The sequence below is a fragment of the Prosopis cineraria genome, unplaced genomic scaffold (assembly GCF_029017545.1).
Source record: "Prosopis cineraria cultivar Desert tree isolate PC_DT_omini unplaced genomic scaffold, ASM2901754v1 PC7, whole genome shotgun sequence".
NCBI classification, from domain to species: Eukaryota; Viridiplantae; Streptophyta; class Magnoliopsida; order Fabales; family Fabaceae; genus Prosopis; species Prosopis cineraria.
Window position 1 is genome coordinate 17,384,610 of NW_026555338.1, and position 26,060 is coordinate 17,410,669.

The window sequence follows — 26,060 nt, forward strand, 5'->3', positions numbered from 1 at the left end:
TGTCTGAATCCAGACATATTAAATGTGTCTAAATTCAGACATATTAAATTTAAACTATTAATAAAATTAATATTATTTTAATTTTTACAAATATTTTATTCTTAATATATATATAAATTAAATATGTTTGATTTCAGGCATAATTAATATGCCTGAAATCAGAAACCTACGGCAACAGGCATTAGGAATGCCTGTCACCGTACGTATGTTTGATTTTAGGCATATTAATTATGCCTAAAATCAGGCAACATTATAGTGACAGGCGTGATAAATGCCTGTCGTCGTATGTCCACCATTACTTATAGTGACAGGCGTTAATGATGCCTATCGTCGTATGTCTTCATTAAATTGGCCAGCTCATTTTTGTGCTCAACCCTTAGCTCCTCATTTGTCCGCAACTCCCTCACTCGCCCTCAGCTCCCAAAACGTCTGCCGCAACTTCCATTCCTATAGCTCCCTTAGCCACCACAGCTCCAACCCCCATTCCCCCAGCTCCCTTGTCCGCCGCAGCTCCAGCCCCTATTCCCCCAGCTCCCTCATCCGCCCACAACTCCAGCTCCAACTCATCTCGACGCCCATAGCTCCTCCGCCGCCTGCTGTCTCCTCCACCTCCCTAGTCCCCCAGCTCATTTGGCACCAACTAAAGGTTTTTCCTCCTTTTTTTTGCAGTTTATTATTTTTTTCAATTTATTATTTTTTTGGCAATTTTTGTAATTTTTTAGCTTAATTTTCATCCTTTTTTGCAATTTATGTCATTTTTTAGCTTAATTTTCATCTTTTTGCCTAGAATTTTTCATTTTTGATTTTGAAACTTGATTTTTATTTTTCTAATTATAATTATGCATATTTTTTTAATTGTAATTTTGTTAAATTTAATTATAATATATCATGCCTTGAGTTTAATTAGTTTAAATTTTGTTTTAAATCTTGGAGAATCTCTATTTATTGAGTTGTTGTGCAAGCAATTTTTTTTAAATTACAAAATGTAAATTATTTGGTTGATACATTATTATTATTTTTTAATTGTGTGGTTAATTATACTTGATTAGTAGATAATATCATGGATTGCATTTAATTAGTTGAAATTGGTCATTTATTGGAAATTAATAGGCTTAATTAGAGGGTTTAGTGCTTGGGGAATCTTAATTTATAAGTCATTATGCTGCCAAATTTTTTAAAATTTCAAATCATAAATTATTTGTTGATATTTTAATTAGGTAATGATGAACCGCAGTTGGATAGATGCTTTGTGGACAAGTGACGAATATGAGAGAGGGGTAGATCAATTTTTGAAATTTGCAAAGAATAATGCTCTTAATGATAAAGGATTGTTCTATTGTCCTTGTGTTAAATGTTTGAATGGGTTGCGACGAAGTCCTATTGAGATTAAAGATCACCTAATTTGTTTTGGGTTCTATGAAGCATACACACACTGGGTGTTGCATGGTGAATCTAGAAAACATAATGTGCCACAAGAGGTGAATGATGATATGGATTATTTTGGTAATTAAATAGAGGATATGTTATGTGATATTGGCGTTGAAGCTGTTGAGAAGGTGCACAAATATGATAGCTTGTGTAATGATTCAAAAACTCCTTTGTATTCAGGGTGCACAAAATATACACTATTAATAGCGGTGTTAAAGTTGTTTAACTTGAAAGTAAGATATGGGTGGAGTAATAAGAGTTTCACAGAGTTGCTGAGATTGTTGAAAGAGATGCTTCCAAAGGGTAATACACTTCCCAGTAGTTATTATGAGGTGAAAAAAATATTGTGTCCAATGAATTTAGGGTACCAAAAAGATACATGCTTGCCTCAATGATTGTATATTATACAGAAATGATTTTGAAGAATTGGATGCATGTCCAGTATGTAAGGCATCACGCTACAAAGTAAAAGAAATGGATGGTAGTGATGATTCCATTACTAAGAGGCCTCCAGCGAAGGTGTTGTGGTATCTTCCTATAATACCAAGGTTTAAACATTTGTTCACTAATTCAAGTGAGGCAAAGAATTTGAGATGGCATGCTGATGAGAGAAAAATGGATGGCATGCTTCGGTATCCATCTAATTCTCCACAATGGAAGGGAATTTATAAATTATTTCCTGAATTTGACAATGAGCCTAGAAATCTTAGGCTTGGACTGTGTATAGATGGAATGAATCCTTACGGTAGTCTTAGTAGTCAACATAGCTCATGGCCTGTTCTGTTAGTGATTTACAATCTTCCTTCATGGTTATGCATGAAACGCAAATATATCATGCTGTCTTTAATGATTTCAGGCCCTAAACAACCAAGAAATGATATAGATATTTACTTGGCACCATTGATTGAAGATTTGAAGATGATATGGGAGATAGGTGTTGAAGTGTTTAATTCATATCAAAATGAATCTTTCAAGCTACTCTATGATTTTTTGCACGATAAATGATTTTCCTGCATACGAAAACCTATCTGGATATAGTGTGAAGGGGCATAAAGCATGTCCTATCTGTGAAGAGAACACATCCCATCAACAATTGAAACACGAGAAAAAGACAATCTATCTTGGTCATCGAAGATTTTTAAGACAAGACCACCCTTATCGCAAGCAAAAAAAAAAAGATTTTAATGGTTATCAAGAGTATAATGAAGCTCCAGAGCCATTAACTGTAAACTTGGCATATGAACGAGTGAGAGACATCAATGTAATATTTAGTAAGAGAGGTCGAAAGAATCAATGGAAGAAAAGGTCTATCTTTTTCAATCTCCCATATTAGAGCACCCTTCAGGTGAGACATAATCTTGATGTGATGCATGTGGAAAAAAATGTGTGTGACAGTCTAATTGAAACACTATTAGACATAAAGGGAAAGACTAAGGATGGACTTAAAGCAAGGCTAGACTTACTTGACATGGGAATACGAACAAACTTGGGTTTAAGAGTAAAAGGAAAGAGGAATTACATGAGCCCAGCCCCTCATACTTTGTCTAAGAGAGAGAAAAAAAGTTTTTGTGAGTGTTTACATGGTATTAAGGTTCCACAAGGATATTCTTCAAATATCAAGAACCTTGTATCAATAAAAGATTTAAAATTAGTTGGTTTGAAGTCTCATGATTGCCATGTACTAATGCAACAATTGTTACCAGTAGCAATTAGAGACATATTGGACAAAAAGGTTAGAAAATCAATTATCAGATTATGAGTCTTCTTTAATGCAATTTATGGAAAAGTCATTGATCCTAGAAAATTAGACGAATTGCAAAACGAAGTTGTCATTACCTTATGTCAACTTGAAATGTATTTTATTCCTTCATGTTTTGACATCATGGTACACTTAATTGTATATTTGGTGAGAGAGATAAAGTTCTGCAGCCCTATTTATCTACGTTGGATGTATCCATTTGAGCGATATATGAAAATTCTTAAAGGGTATGTGAAGAATCCCTATCGTCCAGAAGCTTCTATTGTTGAAAGATATATTGCTGGGGAGGTTGTCGAGTTTTATACTGAATACCTCACCAAAGTAAAGTCCTTCAGAGTTCCCGAGTCTCACCATGAGGGAATGAGAGTTCATAGGCAAGGGACAAGGGGGATGAAAATAATACGCATGACACATGAAGAAATGCAACAAGCACATCTGTACATTCTGAATAACACCGATAATGTTCAGGATTACTTAGATGCAAACAAAAATGAATTAAGGGATCGGTAACCTAAAAAAGCCTATAAATGATTGTTAAGTGAGCATAACAAACATTTTTTACTCTGTTTTTGGGCAAGGGTAAAGGAGGACCGTTGGAAGGCTAATGTTTCTGATACAATAATGTGGTTAGCTAATGGGCTTAACTTTGATATTATAACTTGAAGTGTATATGACATTAATGGGTATTCATTCTATACAAAAATACAAGATGATAATAGCACTATGCAAAATACTAGGGTAATGGTAGAAGTTGAGGCAACTCATTTTTCTAGTGCTAAAGATAAAAATCCAACTGTGGCATCTTCATCATATTTTTGAGTCATTGAAGAGATATAGGAAGTTGATTATTTTAAATTTAAGGTGCCCATTTTCAAGTGCATGTGGGTTGATATTAAGAATGGTGTTCAAGAAGATAAATTGAGTTTTACTTTAGTGGATCTTCATAAGGCAAACTATAAAGATGAGCCTTTTATCATGGCAACTCATGCAAAACAAGTTTTTTATGTTACTGATCTAGTTGATAAAAGGTTGTCCATTGTACTATTGGAAAAACGTCTCCTCTCTCATGATGAAAATGACGAAACAAGTTTTGGCATTGAAGAGATTCCTCCTTTTATACCAACCCAACCCTTATTAGAAGTGGAAGATGATGATGACGTCTATAACGTTAGAACTGATCATGATGAAGGCTTATGGGAGAATTAAAATATATTTATAATGGTAACATAATATTAGTGAATTTCTTTTATCTCTTTTGTTTTTTTATGCTTTCATTATTTATATAAGTTTAAATTTATTATATTTTTTGCTACTAATATTATTTATCTTATTTATTTTAGGAGAAATATGGAAAATCCTTCCAGCAGTGGCACTAAAAAAGCAAAGACTAAGAGAGGTAAAAGAGGGGCCACACGACTAACTAAGTTAGCTCAAGTACGTGGAAAGATTCATCTTGACTTTGATGAAAAGGGCCAACCAATTGATAAAAAAAAAGGAAATATTTTTAAGAGTTTTGTGGGTCTTGTGGCTCGTTAAAAGATTAGCATCTTGGAGAAAGAGTGGGATGATGTAAAAGAAAGTGATAGAGATGATGTTTGGAAAACAATAATGGTATTTCTAATTGCTTTATATCATATTTAGTTTTTATTTTGAAATATATGTTACTAAATTTATCATTGGCGTGTTTTTGCAGATTACATATGACATAAAGGAAACTCCATTTTTAAAGGACAAATGGTTAAAATATGTCGGGGATCGATGGAGGGACTTTAAGTCCAAACTTACAAGAAAATATGTGTTCCCAAAGAATGACAATGAAAATGATGATAGTGACAATGATATTGGTGTGAAAAAATTGAGAGAAGTATCCATTCATTGATTATGACACATGGATGAAATTTGTTTATAGTAGACACAATCCTAAATTTTTGGTAAGTAAAGGAAAAATATTATAATAAACTAGTATTATTAAAATTTTATTTTAACAAATGTTTTTCATTGTTTGTTAATAGGGAAAAAGTCAAAGGGGTCAAGATCGTCAGAAGAAAAACCTAAAGGTATGCATATGTTTATGACATAATGACTTAAGAGAAGTGGGAAGTAAAAAGACAAGTGGCAGGGGTTGATAATGTTGAAGATGTTTCTCCTCCATCTCCTATTAATTGTGCACAAGCATGAAAGAGAGGACAGATGACTAAAAAAGGAGAGTATATTTTCCCGAAAGCTAGAGAAGTGGCTGAAAAAATTGTAAGTATTTTTATAGTCAACATCTCAATTATATGATTTAAGTCTACTAATTGCATTGGTTGATTACATGTTCTAGGATGCTCTTACAGAAGCATCCTCTCAGGGGACCTTTGTATCTATTGGTAGGAAGGATATATTGGCCACAGTATTAGGGAGTGAAGAGCACTCTGGCCGTGTTAGGGGAGTTCTAAAAGGCGTGGGTATAAGACAATATTTTGGACCACCATCACGTCTTGATCTTGTACCAATGCAACAAGTACAAATGATGATAGCAAAATGCAAATCAAGCATGATGATGGAAATGCAATCAATGATTAGTAATCTCCAGATGCAATCATAACAAGCACCGAACTATGGTGGTGTTCCAGATCCAGGGTCTGATCCTGACCTATCAGAGCAAGGAATGCCATGCATACTTTAAGTGGAGGATCATGGAAAACAAGTAGTTGCATATAGAAAGGTGTATAACCATGCAACTACAGTGCACCACCAACCGATGCAACATAACCAAGTAAAGGTCGTGGTTGAAGAGGTTATGGATGCCAATACTCCTATGTTATTCCCTACTGAGGAAGTGCAAACAGTAGGACAAGATGAGCATAATTTTATTATTTGGTTAAAAAAACTAGCCCGACTAGTTACTAATGAGGTATGAAAAGTTATAATTTCTATATTTCTTAATTAACATTATATGTATTTCTAATTTTTATTATATATTAATTATAGGAATTCTTATAGTCAAAAGAATCTCTAGGTTCTAATCCCCAACTGGTGCAAGATTATTTGAAACAGTTGGCTTCGGTGGTGGTTGATATGAATGAATTTTCTGATGAAATAAAAGTATGCGAAATGATTGTTGGGAAGCCTATTACTTTAAGAGTCGCCAGAAAAGACATTAATGATCTCATTATTTTTCACTGGTTGGACTTAGCAATAATTCAAGTGTTTATTATGTAAGTGTTCATTTTTATTTCTAGATTAATATTTAATATTTTTATTTTCTTGCTATATATTTTTTTATTATCAAAGGTACCTCCATAAGATATGCACCAAACTCAGTGTCGATTGTAATTATGGGTTCTTGTCTCCACTTTTAACCGCAATCAGCAAAGTGAATTAAAGAGCTTCTTATATTAGAAAGACGATGTGTAGGCAAAAGAAGATGTGTTGGTTTTTACCAATTATTGAAAGGTATTAAATTTTGAATTCATCAAAAATTTGCTTAATGATGTGATATTAATATAAATTAATATGTTGTAGTCATCATTGGATGCTTCCTGTCATTTGCCCGTATGAAAATACTATATACTGGTCTTGTTTACTACGAAAGGAAATAAGTAATGATATGAAGTCTTTGATTGAATTGTAAGTCTTTAAATAATTCTATTTTTTGTTATTAATAACATATATTTAATATTTTCTAAGTGTGTATATTTGGTAAATAGATCATTAGCAACATATTGGAAATCAGCGAGAATGGTTGACAAGAAAAAGAATGAAATTAAGTGGGTGCAAATGCAAGTAAGTATTTCAAATTTATTCTCTTATTAGAATGAAAATTATAATGTTGATTTAATAAATTTCATTATTTTTATTTCATTATTTTTATTATCTTTATAGTGTCCTCAACAACCAGGAAGTGTAGAGTGTGGTTATTATGTAATGATTTTCATGTATGAAATCATCAATCAAGGTATTATTCACTCATTTGATCAAGTAATAATTTGCTAATAATGATTTATATTATGAAATTTGTCATATACTTGAGTTATTATTTATATATGTTGTTATTGAAATTGCAGCACTTCTAAAATTTAGAGCTATATTCTAAGTGAGAGTTGAGACATATACAGAATCTTTGGTCTCATTTTTTCTTAAAATTAACTGGGTTAAAGTAGAAACATTTTATATGTGTATTGAAAATGGAGATTTTAGTTGAAATGTTTGTGCTATATATATTTGTATTGGCCTCTAGAGCTGCTATTTATGTATTAATACAGGTTTTGTAAAAGTAAGGGATGTATATAATTATAGGTGATTCTATAAAAAAAATAACATTTACGGTCATAGTTATATTGTAACTATGATAAAAAATGAATCTATGGCGACAGTTGTAACCACAACTGTCACCAAAGATGCATCGCTCGCCACAGGTAAAGGTTGGATTTGTGGTAAAAAAAACCATCTTTCGCCACAAGTGTCTCTAGGACTTATGGCGAAAGATGATATCTTTCGCCACAGGTGAAAGTAGGACCTGTGGCAAAAGATATCATCTTTCGCCGCGGGTCTGAAATACACTTGTGGGATATCTTTCACCACAGGTCTGAAATACACTTGTGGCGAAAAAGGCTATTTTCCACCACAGGTCTCAACTTTACCTATGGCGAAAAATGCTATTTTTCGCCACAGTTACATTATACTTGTTGCAAAAAATGTACATTTACTACCACACTATTTTCTACCATAGAGCGTCTTCTATTGCTAAAAATACATTTTAACTATGACGAAAAATGCTTTTTGCACTAGTGATTTGATAAATAGATCTTTATTTTGTTATTGGAGGTTAGCAAATAAAGCTGACAAGAAGAAAAATAAAATCAAGCGGGTGCATATTCAAGTAAGTATTTCAAATTTATTCCTTAATTAGAATAAAGATTATAATATTAGTTTTATATATTAAATTAATTTTATTTTCTTAATAATATGTTATCATCTTTGATAAGGTGATAATATGTTTAGAGACATATTCTAAGTAAGAGATGAGACATACACATAACAATTAGTCTAATTTCTTCCTAGAATTAACAAGATTAGAGTAAATAGTTTCTAGATATTTGTGTTAGAAATGCTTATATTTAGTTGATATGTTTGTACTGGATGTATTTGTACTAATCTTTAGAATTGCTGTTATATATTTATGTAGGTTTTATAATTAGTGAGGGATATATATAATTATGAGTGTTTTAAAAAAAACAAAGAATTTACAACCACAGTTATTTATTATAAGTGTGGCTAAAAATGCCATTTATGGCCACAGTTATGGTTAATAACTGTGGCCATAAATGGTGATCCCAACCATTTACGGCCACAGGTCCGAGATAAACCTATGGCCGTAGATGCATCTTTTCACCATTTATGGCCACAGGTCTAGATTAGACTTGTGGTTGTAAATTCTATTTTTTGCCATAGTTCTACGAAGAACTGTGACAAAAAAATGTCATTTACTACCACACTTGCTTCTGCCACACATTATCTTCTGCTGCAAAAGATGCTTTTTAATTGTGGCCAAAAACTCCTTTTGCACTAGTGGTTATAGAGTGTACCCTTTAGGAGCACTTTATAAAAAAGTGCTCCTAAAGTCTTATTTGTTTTAAGCACTTTGATGAGTTAAAAGCGAAGGACCTTTTAGGAGTGCTTAATATGTAAGCACTCCTAAAGGGTGGGTTTTTTTATAATTTTTTAAAATTTAGCTAGTCTTTCTTTTTTAGTCATATAACATATTTGAATTCTTTCGCTCGACATTCGACTCCCTCAAAACCCTTCTAACTTTCTTACTCTCCATTCCTGGCTTCCATCTTCTCCTCTACGGCCATCGTCAAAAATTGCAAGACTCCACCCCTTGCCATGTTGATAAGCCATTCGTCGATCTGCTGAGCTATTCATCAACAATTTGCAAGAGTATAGCTTCTTGTTAAGTGTCATCGATCTGCTGAGCATCACTGAAATCATAGATCTCATGCCATCTCCTGCTATTTGCCACTAAGCTTGTGCTAATATCTATTTGAAATCGGCATCGTTGGAGCTGTTCGAATCGCCATCAAGCTGCCAAGCCTATGCCAATAGCTGTTTAAAATCCTAAGGCTCCTCCTTCTCCTTCTCTAAATTTCTCATTTCTTTTCCTTTGTTTTTTGCATCAATTTCGTGTCCTATTTTTGTAGAAAATGTACCATGCACTGTGACGCATGTACCACTCATCACAACATGTGGTACAGAGAAGGTTACTTCTCATCTTCTAGCCCTATGTACCATGGCACACCACGCACGTGTTGCAGCATATGGCACAGAGGCCTTCTTCCTTTGTTTTTCATCTCTTTTGATGCTTAAGTGACCTAATTTTGCTTTGAACCTAAATTTATGGTTAAAACCACACTAAAAACACTCATTAGTCTCCTTTGACCACACACCACATAATTCTTACTTAATTCCTAATAATTAAGTTGATTATCAGGGGATTGATTTCCAAGATGTTACAACTCCTATCCTGAACTAGCCTATACCTCCTTATGAAACTCTTTTAGTTGCTATTCAAAAGGGAAGTTCTATTAGAAGAATGAAAAGGAACTATGTGTTGACATAGGATTCCTATGCCTTTAACCTCCCCTTATCTTTTTACCCCTAACAAAACCTTAAAAAACTAGTCTAATTTCTTCATGTTCCTGGTTATACTTCTTGTTTTTCTTCTCCTTCTTCCCATACCCCTCTTTCATTTATTCTTTTCTTTTTCTCCTTTTTCTTCCTTACTAATGGGTTGCGCTAGCTCCAAGCTCGACGACCACCCTACCGTCACTCTCTACCATTGGCATTGTTTCTTCCTCAATGAAGCTATTCACTAATTAACGCTATGCTCTTTCTACTACTCACATAGCCTATATTAATTCCCTTCAATCTATTGGCCTTTGCCTGCTTCATTTTATTCAGGTGGATTTTATTACTCTCTCTATCCCTACATATATACCCAATTTTGTTTAAGTTCTTGTCCTTTTTATAATACCTTGTTCAAAATTCTTGAATGTTTTACTCCTTCCAATCCTAATTATGAGGTAGAAAGAGAGAAATTTTTCGTCCTATTTATAAGACATGTCATTGAATTTTTATCACAAAAATTTCCCCTTTTATTCCCCATTTAATGTTGATAAGAGGAAGTATGTATATTTAATAGAGACAAAATTAAAAATTTATTTAACTTTTAAAGTGAGTTAATGAGTTTTAAAATTTTTTTGATTTCAATAAAACATGCTAAAAGTGACTTATAAATAATATGAAAAGAAGTATAAAATATTTTGACATGTATACCCCTATATATTGATTTTTCTCCAAACCCTTAGTATATGATTTTACCATTAGAAAACATTTAATTGAGAGTAGATTTTGGAAAGAAGAAAAACATTTAAGACACAATTAGGTATTATATTTAGAATAATAAAAGGGGTCAAGACGTTAATGGTTATGAATTCCAATTTGTATGTTTTAGATGCCTTGTCTCAGTAAAGCCGATCATATGCTGCGTACTATAAATCATAAATATAGGTTAAATATATAGTACTCCCTTCGTCTCAAATTATAAGACACTTTTAGATAAAATCTCACATACCAATAAATCTCATTAAATACACTTAATAATCTTATTTTTTCAAAACAAAAAATAAACTTTCAAAAATATCCATCATTTAATACATTGAAAAGAAAAGGGTTGAAAATTAATTATAGAGAGAGAGGGTAATATTGAAAATGGTGTATTTAATGAAACCTTAATCTACTCAAATTGTCTTACATTTTGGGATGGAGAAACTTCTTTAAAAGTGTCCTATAATTTGGGACGGAGAGAGTAATTATCTTTTCCAATATTTTCGCTTCTTAATATTGTACCAATTTGAAATTCTGAGACACATTTTATTATGGTCATTAACTACCATTATTCCTTAAGAATTGTGAAATTAGTTAACTTTACCCTATAATCAGGAGAGAATACGACTTATCATCTTAGATGATATAAAAGTGACTTGAATTTTAGACAAGAGGGAGTAATTGAGAACTGCATGGTTGTGGATTCTATTTTATAGTCCCTCTAGTTAAAAATGTGAGACACGTTTTAACAAAACACAATATTGTTAAAAATATAAGTCATGTTTAGGTGTTTGTTTGATTATTATTATTATTTTTACTTCTTTTCTTGGCATCAATCTAAGTTTTCTGAAACCCTACTTATAATATTTCGGACATATACGCTATAAATACCTTGCTGCCAAGCAAAATGTATATACATGCTATAAATTAAGTTTTCTCGCCTCACTGATACAAAAGTGACTTGTACTTTATATCTTTTGAGTTTTGAAATTGCATTACCTCCAATACAAGAATATCTATGAGCAATTGGAATAAATTTTTTTGTTCAGACTAAAAAAATTTAAAGAAAGAAGAAAGATGAGTTGAAATTCCAAGTGAAAGTAAAAATGCAAAGAAAACAAGGGGATTGAAATGATTGAAAATTTCAAATAACTAGGTAGAGAGAGAATTTGAAATTATAATAGAACACAAATTTGGATATTAATCAAATTTAAATTCATAAATTTTTATGTATCTAGATAGGAAATTTGACCCAAATACAAATTCAAATCTAAATGCTCATTCATCCAATCACTCTAAAGGGACAAGGCATTAATGGTTGTGAAATCTGTTTCATACATTTTAAATGCCTTAATTAACAATTAAAGCACATCATATGCATGTCTATAAATTAAGGCATCTCACCTCACAATTCACAACATAACAATATAGAACACAAGATTTAAGGTTTATATACTCTCACAAACCAATGAGTCTAACTGTACTCATCAGCCTCTTGATATTGTGTGCCTTCGCAAAAGTAGCATTATCAAATGTTGGTGAACCAATCCTTGACAAAGAAGGTCATGCGGTCGTGGCAAACTCTGAATACTACATGCTCGTACAATATCAGGCTCCAGATGAAGGTGAATTTGGACCTGGCAAAATCTCCAACATGACATGTCCAGTAAGTGTCTTTGAAGATCCTACAAGCAAGGGTGAGCTCTTGAGACTATCTTCAACACTTGGAAAAAAGGGGATTATCTATACAGGTGAGGTTGTGGAGATTTCATTTTCAAAGAAGATTAAGTGTGCTGAATCATTAAAGTGGATCATTGTAAAAGAGAGGTGAAGATTTTTGGTCTGTGGGACTTGGGAGTGCTAGGGACCACCCAGGTAGTGAAATTTTGAGTGGCTCTTTCAAGATTCAGAAATATGAGCCACTTGCTGACTATAAGTTTATGTTCTGCCCAAATGCTAGTGTTTGTGGTAATATTGCAAGGATAGGGAACAAGTCAGAATGCCTTTCTTTGTATTTTGGTGAGGATGCTGCCTTTAACTTTGTACTCACCCCTAAGGCTTATATGGGAATTTGATTTTATTAATGAGATCGATGGTCTTGTGCCTCTATGAAGAATAATAACAATCATTCTCACCAGGCTTGTAGTCCATTTTTACTAATAAGTTGCCAGCTCACATGCACGAGGGACGAGGGAGGCATTCAAATAAAAATTGATCAAAAAATTATTTGAGTCAAATGGACACAAAAAATTTAAAGTAATTAGGATTTGAAAGGAATAACTATTTGGGAGAGTAATAACAATTTTATTGGTCAAGAATTTTCCTAAGGAATTAATTTTGGAAATTAATTCTTTTTGGTCAAGAAAATGTCCAAAATTCCTGCCCAATATTATTAAAAATTTAATAAGAAGCCACTTAAGCCCAATAAAATTAGGAGGGAGTGGCTGATGGGCGGCAATGGAGGAGAATTTTAATTAATTCACTTGGTTCAAGAATTAATGCAGAATTTTTGGGGTGGAAAATTTTGGAATCCAAATATTATTAAGTATGGTTTTGAATTCCACTATATTCAACACTTCATCCTCCCCCTTGAGCTTGTTTTTGGTCATCCAAACTGCAGAAAGAGAGAGTGCGCGCGTGTGTGAGGGAGAGAGAAGCAGGAAGAAGAAAGAGTTAGATTTTCAAGAAGATGAGTTTGAAGTGACAAAGATGGAAACAGTAGTGAGAAAATCAAGATCAAGTTAGTGCATGGAGCAGAGGTTTGAAAGAGCATCATTTTGAACTGTGTTTCATAATTTTTATTTGAGTTTTCCTCAAGTTGTGAGGCTGCCCTGTTTTCTTAGAAATAATAGGGTTTGTTATTTTGATGATAAAATAGTAGGAAAGGCCTTAGAAATGATCGTAGAGATATTAATTATTGATTATTGTTGGTGGTAGCTTGATTTCAAGTTTTATGTAATTTTTTGGATAACATCTTTCAACGGGAAATGCCACCCAATTTTTCAAATAATTAAGAAATTATTAGTTAAGAATTTAAGAATATGGAATAAGATTTAAATTTAAATATGTTCGAGGAGAAGAAGGAGCTGAAATTTGTCAAATTTGAGTTTAAAAATGAGTTCCTTATTAAAAATTGAGTGAGAAAATGATGGTACAATAATTTTTATACCAAGAAAAGTTCATATGAAAAATTAAGATAAAGAAAGCAAGAATTAAATAAAAAATAAATTGTGAAGTGTTGACAATGATTAATAGCTTTAACAATTACAATAAATATTCTCTCCTTATACGAATTCTTAAATTTAGTTGTGACTTTTCAAAGTTCAGAACAATTTTTGAACTTGTTAAATTAGCAGTAACTTGACAATTAATTTGTTAATTTAAATTCAGGGGCATTATTTTCCTTTTCAGCTTCCAATTGCATGGTGAGTGTGTGTAAAGTTACGTTACAGATATCATGCAATTCAATATAGTTTATCAAAACGAAGTAAGGCCAATATTGGGAAAAAATATCATACTTTTCTATAGACGGAATTTTTATACCTCAATCTTAAGAGATTTCCCACAACAATCATTTTAAAAAAAATGAAAACTTTCTCTATAATCATTAATTACTATCATAACTTCCCATCCCTTTTTTTTTAAAAAAAATTATAAAGTGAAGTCTTCTCTCCTTTTAAAATTCTACAACTTTAGCGTTTTTATTTATTCGGCAAAAGTGTGCATTTACTTCTTTAAATTTATATAAAATTTTATTTTAGTCTTTATTTTATAAAGGATTGAGGGTCATTTTTTGTCCCTAAATGTTAATGAATTTGATTTTAGATCATATTTATCCGTAAACATTTGAAAGAAGCTGCCTTGTCGCCCTACTGTTAACATGCTTAACAGTCCATTATACGGGTCCCACCATTATACTTTTTAAAAAAAAATATTGGGTTAAAAGTTACTTTTGTCCTTGAGTTCAAAGTACCTACAGACCATAGAGTAAAAGTTCAGGGTACCAGTAAATTATAAAGAAAATTTTAAAGATAAAAATGACCCTTAACCCAATATTTTATTATAAAAAATAAAAAAAATGGTGAAACTCACTCCACTAAAAAGGAACATTACGGCGTGTTAATGATAAAATGATAAGGCAGTGCATTTTGAACCTTCAGGGACAAAAATTACCCAAAATCGAGTTCAGGATACCCATAGATCTTAAGGGTAAAGTTCAAGAACAAAAATGACCTTTAATTTATTTATAAAATATACTTTCAATCATTTATTTAACTTTAAAATTGGTAATATCAAATTATGATTTTTTGTATAAGTTTTTGTTATTTTGGAAAGGATAAATGAACAATATACCTCCTAAACTATAGCTTGAATAACATCATAGACTCTAAATTTTTATGTTGTTTAAATTCTTTCCTTAACTTTTAGATTCCTAGCACCTCACCCCTAATGTTAACTACAAGAAAACTACTATTACATTTTAGATAGTGGGGTCCACTTACAAGCTTACGAGGCACTTGTACTTACAGCTCATAATCCCGGTAACGATTGGGAATGTGGTGGACCTGCTCCAAATGAAGGAATGAAGTCAGAAGAGTTACCACATCACCTCGCTCAGCTCTGCATATAGTCTCTGCTTCTCCCTCTGCTTCCTCAATTTCTTCATCCTCCGTTCCAATATATTCCCATTGCATCACTCATTTTAAATTTGGAAAATGGAAATTCCACAAAATGAAATCATTCGGCTTACCATCTTTGTTTTTTGATCCCCTCATTAAGGGAAAGCAAGGCAAGTACTCCATTGAAGCCATTGAACCGATTCTGCAAAGTAGTGGGCAGAAGACAAAGGTATTGAAAGTTTAACCTCCAGGCTTTGGAGTTATTTTAATTTGAAGAAAGGATGCGTTTGGGGGATCGCCAAATTTCACGACATGAGAAATTGGCATGGTAAAGGTGACATGGAATAATTAGTGTCCCCAAACTCATTCTTAATGATCACCAATTATTATGGGAGAATCTCCAAATATGTCTTTCACTTAATTTTTGTGCGAATGAAATCTCTCTCAACTTTCAACAAAGAATCCTCCATCTCTTCTGTTTCCTCGTCCCCAGCAAAATTCCACTTTTCAAATTTCAGAAACCCTAAATTTTCTAAGATTTTATCACCCAATGCTTGGACCCTGAATTCTTTTGAATCCTAGCAGGTTTTGTTCTTGTGAGTTTTTGGCGCAGATCTCCACGAAGAACATGAGGAAGAAGAAGCGATCATCAGCTCCCAAGTCTACATGCAAAGGTGTTGTGGGGAACTAAGATCTTGGGAAAGTAGAATGCTTCTTGATCAGATGAGCAAATTGAAAATGAGAGTCGACTAATGCTTCTTGATCAGATGGTTGCGTTCCTTCTTGTTTAGGGCCATTTTTCAGGGACAATTATCAATATACCCTTCTGCCTAAGATTAACTTGGGCACGTGGCATGCCAACTTGAAAAAAATTAAGTAAAGTTGTCTTCTCTCTTATCACTCTTAACCGTCAATGTTCCTATACTTGTCAATGTGCCTATACTTAATGTAGGCGGTAAGCTGCTATAGTAGTATATAAGTCAAGAAAAGAATTTACACAATACAAGAGTTTAGGCTCTACAATGCCATTCAAGCCATACTTTAGGTGGTATATTGCTCATTTACTTTTAAAAAAGTAAACTTAATGCATCAATATTTGATAATGTTTATTGTTGTTTAAAAATTGAGAAAAATTAATTTGTACGTTCTTCTACCTTCCATTGATTTTGAATTAGGTCTTTGCAATGTTTTTCCTTTTTAACCAAGTCTTTATAGTTTGATAGATTAAATATGTTGGTCCCTAAAAGTTAAAATTATTGATGAATGATAAACTTAAAAAAAAAACTTTTAAAAATTATAGAAAAATTGATTTAATACTTTTAGCCTAAAAAAGTTAAAAAAACATTTAATTTAATACAATATTTAAAATTTTATTAATTTTTATGAAAATTATATATATATATATATATATAAGTTACTTCCCTCCTATAAAAAATGTAAAGCATTTGTTGAGATGTTGGGTATTAAAAAATGTAAAGCATTTTTAATCTTTTGAGATGTAATTATTGCTTTTTTCTTTTATAAAAGTACCCCTATTAAATAAATTATTTTATTTATTTTAGGGTGTTTAATTAGGGTAAATATAAAAAGATAAAGTTAATTTAAAAATAAGTAATTACTTTATTGAGTATGAAATTTGGTTAAAAATATCATATATTTTTTAACGCAGGGAGTATTTAGTAAACATAACCTATATATATATATATATATCTTGAGTTATAAAAATAATGTAATTAATTATAAAGTTATATAATATTTTAATAAAAAAGTTCTTAATTCAATTTTTAAAGGAAAAAATTAAAGATTTTAATTTTAAGGGATTACTAACATATTTAATTGATCAAACTAAAACTATAAGGACTTGATTAAAGTAAAATAAACTACAAGGACCTATTCAAAATTGATGAAAATTAGAAGGACTTGTAGATTAATTTTTCCGTAAAAGTTTAATGTCAGTATTTTTGGTTAATGCAATTAATGATGTTCATGTTAGAGGGTTGAATAAACATTTTATATAATTAAGAAATTATAATAAAATCTTATAAAAAATAAAATGATCAAATGTATATTTTTTATTTTTTTCCCCTTCTTTTCTTGTTTGTCTATTGATTTTGCCACGATGATATTTTCACTACCCTTGTTGATTTTTGTTGTCACTTCTTTTGGATCAAATTGTGAATGTCATTTGTCAATTAAGTACAAGCCCAAACAATATTATCATTCCCTTGTTTGGACCCAAAACTTGTCAAGCCCAAGGAAAGTCCAAAACATAGTAAATGTCTATTTCTGTGTGAGAGAACTATGGATGTAAAGTAGCTTTTTGTTCAACCATTTTTCACGCAACAATTATATGGTGTTGCCCAAAGAATCAATTTATAAAGATGATGAAGCAAAAAATAAATGTGACTAAATTTATAAAGAGATTTTTCAACAATACCTTTAATTAATGAGATCTAATTAATAAAGTTTTCTAACTAAGACATTTTATTAAATAAGAGTAAACATGAAAATAGTGTGTAATTTTAAAAAATAATTAACTAACTCACTAGGGTGTAATTTGATTAAAAGTGCTTTATAATATTAAACGGAGAGAGTGTATATATATATAAGTAAAATTTATTCATGAAGATTAGAATAATTTTCCAAAAGCAAATTATTCTAATTTATTCACGAAGATTATAAAAATGTGACAGGTGATAATTTTATTATCATATAGCATGATTAACGAACTTTTTATATCCACAGCTTATATTGGTCATAGCTATAACCAATTATAAATATAACCGGAACAGAAAGGTATATTAAATTTGTTGAAAGAATTAAATTACTTTAGTTTCAAAATCATGTAAAGATAATATATATAATCAATGTAAAACGTAATTGGAATTTTAAAAATAAAAAATTAAAGTGTTAAAAGAATTTGATACTCTCAACTATTCACTTGATGCTTGGTATTTTAAATTCTTTTGATATGACATTCTCCTTTCAATGTTTAAAAATAGTGGATTGTTTATTTCCTCCACAGTATCAGCATGGCAACACCATCAACCCATCGTCCACCGAATCATTCGTGCCCATAATTTATCTTTAAACATGGCCACGGAATTTATTATTTTTAACCTATATTAACGGAATTTATTATTCAATATTTCAATTTGTTTAATTATGAAATAATGTAACTTTTAGTCTCTCAAGTTTATCTCAACTATCAATTTAGTCCCTCAAATTTAATTTTTATTAATTTAATCCCTTAAATTTATTTCAATTATCGATTTAATTCTTATTATTTAAAAAGGAAACTATATCATTAAAATTTGCTGATATGGATAGCACAATATTGATGGTATCCATGTAAGGGATTATATGGATAAAAATTAAACAAATTTGAGAATTATTTTGTTCTCATTTAGCTTCATATATATTTCAAGACATCAATATATTTATATATTAGATCATTTAAAAAGTTAATTTGCGTTTTAGAATTTAAATGACCTCATGTTATGCACATTACTTTGTGATAATAACATGACATTAATATAATAATTATTTACAAAAACTTTGCCCTCATCGATCATATTATTATTTAAAAAAAACAACCTACTTTTTATATATTTATTGAAACAGCTAACAGTAAGAATTAGAGACAGTTAAATATAATTTTTCATTCTATTGTGTCATAATAGGTACTTGCCACTTCCTGGGAAGCTTACGGATTTATACTCAATTTTTTTTTTTTTTTTTGCAGGTTCCTAAGGTGTACATAGCTAATCAGATTATTAACATGTTATATTTTGGAAACTAGTGTCCCCAAATCGGAAGAGAATGATTGTTTTTTTTTTCACATCTTCTCACGTAATTGGAAGACACACACAGACGAGTTCAAACTTCCACAGTTATATATATATATATATATATATGGGTAGATAGTGTTGCTCAAGGAATCAATTTATAAAGATAACGAAGAAGTAAATGTGGCTAAGAAAAAAGCAATGCCTGAAAACATTTTATACCATGATAATAAGACTTGCAGCAGAAGCCTCTCAAAATACATTAGAAACTTTATATAGACATAAATCCATCAACAGATAAACAGAAGCAACAACATGCAAATTGCTTATAAAACCTTTTATTACAGACATAAGTACACAACTACACTCATTTTCTTCTTAACACCACCAACGTTGCAACTTATACTACACAAAATCAAGGGACTGAAAATACTTGTACCTCCAAGATGTATTGTGCAGCAAAGGACCAACTACCACCCAAAATCCTGAAACAAACCCCAATGACATTCTCACATAAAGCCAATTAATTCTATGTTCATGAGCTTCTTTGTCATTGTTGGCATAAAGAACGTTGGATAGATCAATTCAATTGTTTTGTAGTGGAGGACCATATAGATCATTGCCAACAAAACTACATGCCTCCAAACTTTGCAATTGGGTGCCCATTGGAATTTTCCCAATAAAATTATTGTAAGACAAGTTCAACTTGCTCAGGAAATTTAAATTGGACAAGCTTGGTGGGATTTCACCATAAAGTTGATTGTTTGAGAAATCCATAGCCTCCAATGATTTCATATTGCCAATACTTTGAGAAATCTGACCATGCAAATTATTGTTGGACAAGTTCAGAAAAAGCAACCCCTTGAGACTTGTGGTCTCTCTTGGTATATCTCCAGACAATTTGTTACTTGAAAGGTCCATACTTGTGACAAGTTCTAAAAAACTATATTCATCATCTCTTCCTTTCAACTCAAGGAGCACATCTTGTATATAATAGTAACTTCTATTTATTTTTCTCTCAACGTATGATTCTAAACTATTATTCTTCACCAGCATAGCAGTCAAGTGGTTGATGCATTTTGGTACTTGTCCAGTCAAGTTGTTATGTGCAAGGTTCAAAATTTGTAGAAATTTCAAAAAGCATATTTGATTGGGAATCTCACCAACAAATTTGTTTGATCCTTGGAGAAAACCCTTCAAATTGAAGAGAACTTGTGCAACCCATGAAGGAATAATCCTTGAAAATTGATTTTCCCTAAGATCCAAGAAAACCAATTTAGTATTGTTCTTTAAACAAATAGGAAAATTTCCTGAAAGTAAGTTTCTGTGAAGTTGTAAAGAACCCAACCATGGTAAGGATCCTAAGGATGTAGGCAAGTTTCCACTAAAAATGTTGTCGTCAAACTTCACAATGACTAGATTTGGCCACATCATCCAACAATCTGGTATTTCACCAGACAATTTATTTGATGCCAAATTGAGATATGTTAATTCCATTGGCTCTTCCATCTCTTGACATAGGAAGGAGTCTTTGGGTCCAGAAAACCAATTACTTTAGAGGTCTAAGTGATGCACAAGAGGTGAAATATTTGGTAAATGACCACTTAAGTGATTTGAGCTTAGATCAATATATGAGATATTGACAGGATTCTTCAATGTATCAGAAAGCTCTCCATGGATATCATTGTTAGATAAATCAAAACCAGAAGCACAGGGAAATACATCGCAAACCCATAGGGGGATAGAATCAAAGATGTTGCTGTTGGATGTATGGAAAAATCCTCAAGACACTTGAGTGATTGCAACCATGATCGAAATTGAGCACTTAAGTGCCATGAGTCCATGCACAAGTATTGCAACTTTTAAAAAGATGGAATCTATTTAGGACCCACTTTTAAAATGAGCTTGTTTTCTGATGCAAACAATGCATATAGCTTGGTGAAATTAGCAAGGTGATATTCATTCACCTCTCCTTGAAAAAGATTATCTTTAATGTCAAGTTCTTTTAATGTTACAACAGATTGTATCACATCAAAAGGATTTCCATTGAATTAATTGTCATAGAGATAAAGACGATTCAAAGAGGTGAGATTTTTTAAAGATTTTGGAATTTCACCTTGAAAAGAATTGTCAGAAAGATCAAGATAAATAAGATTTTTGAAAATGCCAATTTGGTTTGTCAAATGACCATATAGCTTTAAACTAGATAAACTCCCCTGGGTGTGTGAAGCACATCCTGAAATGATTCCCAATATTTTAGAAATTTGTTGATTGCATTTCATGCTTGAGAAAGAGACACTTCTTAAGCTACAAAGATTTCTTAGATCTTGGAATTGGCCTTTCCAGTTGATTATATGACAAATCAAGAGTAACTATAGAAGTTAAGTTCCCAATTGCATGTGAAATTGTTCCATGCAAATGACTTGAAGAGAGACAAAGAGACTTCATATGATTCAAGTTATATAACCAATTAGGGATAGAAGAATTAAACAAATTAGAAGATAAATCAAAATCTTCAATGAGAGTGAGGTTTCGAAAGCCATCTAGAATAGACCCTTACAAAAGATTACCACTTAATACAAGAGAAACCAAATTTTTAAGTTGAAAAATCCACTTTGGAATGGAAGAAGATCCAAAATCATAAGAATGTAAAAGATCAAGAATTGCCAAAGATGAAAAGTTAGTCATAATGGCTGAATCAAAATGATGATAAGAGTACACAATGTCAAGTGTAACTCTATCAATGAGGGAAGAGATTGCAAAACATGCAACCAATCAAATGCATTAGATAGATTCACATAACTTAATTGTAGATATTTGAGGGAAGAAAGAGATGAAAGCCATTGAAGATTTTCTGAAAACAATGGTATCCCACCCATGTCATCATAATGATAACCTCCACCAAGATCAAGATAGAGTAGGCTAGAAAGATTCCCAATTTGATGAGGAATGGGTCCAGTGAAAGAATTACCTCCAAGGTCAAGATAGATCAAATTGGAGAGGTTCAACATTTGGTGAGGACTGCTTCCACCGAATCTCACATAAGAGAGGTTTAGGTATATTAAACTCTTCATTGAGCCAAGGAAACTTGGAATTTGCATGTGGCCAAAGTCATTGCCACTCTAGTCCAAGTATCTCAAATGTTTCAAACCAAGTGTTGAAGGATGTATTTCACCACCAAACCCTGATATATGATCAGCATAATAATAATAGAAAAGTGGCAAAGTTCTGAGATGAAGTTGAAGAATATGGCCAGTTACATCATCACAAACAATTGATGTCCAATTGCAACAATTTATGTCCTTGGACCACGAGGCGAGCCTACTTGATGGATCAAGAAGATGATGCTTGAAATTAAGAAGGGCCTGCTACTTACTTGAAATGCAAAAAAAAAAAAAAAAAAAAAAAAAAACTTGATCAGATGCTTTGCATGAGCATAAATGATTTATTAATAAGGGTAGCAACAAGAGCAAAATAAAAACACAAATATTGTTATAGGAATCCATGACAATTTTCTGAGTGGTGCTTGATTTTTATCAATATATGGAGCTCTTGACACATTGTCAGTATTTATAATGTTGGGTTCTATAGTGTGCATGGTAGCTTTAATTTCCATGTCCATCATGTCCTTGCCACCTAACCCCCAACACTTTATGCAAAACTTCTGTAGAACTTCCACATAAGAAAAGTAAAAAGGTTATCTCCATTAATTAGTAGTCTTCTATTTGAGCAGCTACCTTTGACCCAATAATTAATTTTTTTTAATTATTGAAAGTAATGCCATTGGATGAGAGATATATGATTTACAACGAGAGACAAGAGCTTTAGCTTCAATCTCTTGAAATTAAAAAAACAAAAATGATTGCACTATTAATGAAATACCGCTTTAATAATTAACTAGATGTGGGACTATTCACCTTGAACAGAATCTAATGAATTACATTGTTTAGAGATTAATGAATAAATATGTCCGGTAAAAAAAAAACAGAGATTAATGAATAAATATGATTTGTTACATCTTTTATATTTTAAATTGATAATAGGCTTTTATTGATGAAGAATTCCATGATTATTCTTCCTATGAGTAAAAATAAACTAATGCACGCAATATAATTGATATAACCTGTCAAACATGTATATCACCACTTCTGGTAATTTATTACTCTCAAAATCATAAATTCTTTTGCCTTACGCAAAATTTCGACACAAGAACAATGAATTTGTCCTCATAATCTTTGCTATATAAAGTATTCATTGGATCCTAAAAGCATGGTCTATACGTGTGCTTTGCACCTTGCAGAACTTTGCTTTTTGAAAGTTATTCAAGTGTTTAAAGTCTTCCACTTTTTACAATGAAGTGGTATCACCGTCAACAACTGATATCCACTAATTTCAACAACGCTGTTGACTGACCAATATTCAACAACCCTTTCATTGTTTTATATGAAAGAATCTATTTTAAATAAAATGAAATTTATTCTCTCATGCATATTAAATAATATGTCATGAGACACATGCTCAACATCATTATATTGGGCATGACCAAATTTACAAAAGAGCTAAATATATTTTTAAAAGTTTTATTTTATTATGTGATTTGAGATTGATTAATAAGGCTATTTTGTAAATCATATTTTAGATGTTTGACAATTCAAATGCATTTCTTGAAGCTAAAATTGAAGACATCTACATACATTGGGCAACCTATTTTAGGGAGAATTTATGAGGTTTATAAAATGTTTCATACAATTTATTAAGTTTGTTAGTTTTAGATAAGTTTTAATTTTGATAGTTGATACAATTTAGACAGTTGTTAGTTTTTTAATAGTTAAATAGTTTTGCATAGTTGATAAATACTTGATAGACAATTGTAAATGAATTGGGCTGTCTAATTTGGCTTTAGCAATTTCTATGCATAGAAATGGGTAAAATTGATAAAATAAATATGGTATAAAAAATTAAATAGTTTTTACATTGGTTAGTAGACCAACCGATGTAAAAAGTAATTATTTTATATCGGGTGGGTTGCCAACCAATGTAAAAAGTGCCAGGTAATTTTTTTAATTTTTTGTATATAGTTTTCAACATCAAAATTTTAACCAATATAAAAATATTTAGTTTTTACATCGGGTAGATAACTGATGTAGAAAGATGGGACATTCTACATTCCCTAAAAAACCATTGCCTCTTTAACCACTGTAGAAAAATTATTTTTAACTGCTGTAAAAAATTATTTTTGTATTAGTTATATAATAAAATTACAAGGACTAATAACTGTGCTTTTCCTTAAAATTATCACACCACCATGTGGACTCATGGGACGCAGACGTGGGTTAATGTATCGAGTCTGTAATAATTAGTTCGTGACCAAGACAAATAAAATCGTAAAGGACTACTCCCGCCCCATTTTATTTAATATTTTTTAGAGTGATTTAATGTTTCATAATATAAAATATTTTAAAAAAAGTAATGATTCATTAATGAAATTTATTACTTTTAATTATTTCACTCTTATATAAATATATGTTATCTCTCTCAAGGAGCAATTATTTATTATTTAATTTTTTTAACCGCACTTAAATGATTTTATTGGCATTTGTAATATAATTTTACTTAAAAAATGTCATATAAAATGAAAAAGAAGCGGCAGTAATAAGTCAAACTTTTCATGTTAGGATAATTATAAAGCTAAAAAATTATTGTGATTGATCAATGACTAACAAATATAATTCAATTTGTAGTAATTATTATTTATAATTGAGCGGGCAACTCATCAACAAAAACGGACTACAAGCTTGGTGAGAACAATTGATCTTATTCTTCATAGAGGCATGAGACCATCAATCTAACAAAATCAAATCACCAACGAAGCCTTAGGGGTGAGTTCAAAATCAAAGGCAGCATCCTGACCAAAATACAAATTTAGGCGTTCTAACTTGGAACCTGTCCTTGCAATATTACCACAGACACTAGCATTTGGGCAAAACAGAAACTTATAGTCGGCAAGTAACTCATATTTCTGAATCTTGAAAGAACCACTCATAATCTCACCACCCGGATGGTCCCGAGCACTCCCAAGGCCCAGTGACCAAAAATCTTCACCTTTCTCCTTAACAATAATCCACTTTGATGATTCGGCACACTTTATTTTTTTGAAAATGAAATCTCCAAATCATCATTAGTATAGATAATCCCCTTTTTTCCAAGTGTTGAAGATAGTCTTAATAACTCACCCTTGTTTGCAGTTTCTTCGACCACACTAACTGGACAAGTCATGTTAGAGATCTTGCCAGGTCCAAATTCACCTTCATCAGGACCTGGATATGTTACGAGCAAGTAGTATTCAGCACCTGCCACAACAGCATGACCTTCTGTGTCAAGGATTGGTTCAACATTTGATAATGCTACTTTTGTGAAGGCACAGAGGAGCAAGAGGCTGAGTATAACAGAATTCATTGGTCTATTCTCTTTTGTAATGGTCATGAGAATTGTGACGTGAAAAGCTTTGATTTATAGACGTGCGTGTAATTTAATACGCTTTGCACTAAGGCATTTAAAGTATATAAAGCAAAATCCACAACCATTAATGTCTTGTCCCCAATTAATTTTTTTGATTTAGTACAAATACTCCCTCCAGTCTCTATTATATAACATTATCAACTCTTTCACTAGAACTAAAAAAAAATGATAGTCAACTCATTAAATGTATCCTAAAAAAAATCCAACTTTACGGCCCCCTATTAAAAATAGGGAGAGAAACATACTATAATATAAGCCATAAAATTAAATTTACAATAGGAGTAAAATTGGAAAATGGCAATAAATAACCCCCAATGTGCCTTATACTCCCTCCATCTCAAGTTATAGAACACTTTTAGACAGAATATTATATATTAATAAAGCTCATTAGATGCAATTTACAATATTTTTTTTAAACAAGAATGTAAACTTTTAAAAATACCCTTCATTTAATACTTCATTTACAAAAAAAAAATATAATTAGGGAGGGAGAGAATATAATAGGAAGGGTGATATTGAAAAAACATAATTAATTAAACCTTATTTTTGTCAATGTGTCTTATATTTTGAGACACC

General features: G+C 31.5%; 2 protein-coding genes and 2 pseudogenes across 2 annotated transcripts; 1 reads left to right on the plus strand and 3 right to left on the minus strand.

Moving 5' to 3' along the window:
* Window positions 1-12,026: 12,026 nt before the first annotated feature.
* Window positions 12,027-12,633, plus strand: LOC129316528 (kunitz-type elastase inhibitor BrEI-like). Its single transcript, XM_054960948.1, is given in 2 exon segments — window positions 12,027-12,382; window positions 12,384-12,633. Coding segments are annotated over 2 exon segments (606 nt in total).
* Window positions 12,634-19,550: 6,917 nt separating this feature from the next.
* Window positions 19,551-20,474, minus strand: LOC129316529 (receptor-like protein EIX2). The gene has a single exon (XM_054960949.1). It carries the CDS (start codon window positions 20,472-20,474, stop codon window positions 19,551-19,553), a length of 924 nt encoding a protein of 307 aa, XP_054816924.1.
* A 1,047-nt stretch (window positions 20,475-21,521) lies between these two features.
* On the minus strand, window positions 21,522-23,400 carry LOC129316530 (receptor-like protein EIX2; annotated as a pseudogene).
* Window positions 23,401-24,764: 1,364 nt separating this feature from the next.
* LOC129316531 (kunitz-type serine protease inhibitor DrTI-like) lies at window positions 24,765-25,421 on the minus strand (annotated as a pseudogene).
* Window positions 25,422-26,060: the final 639 nt, after the last annotated feature.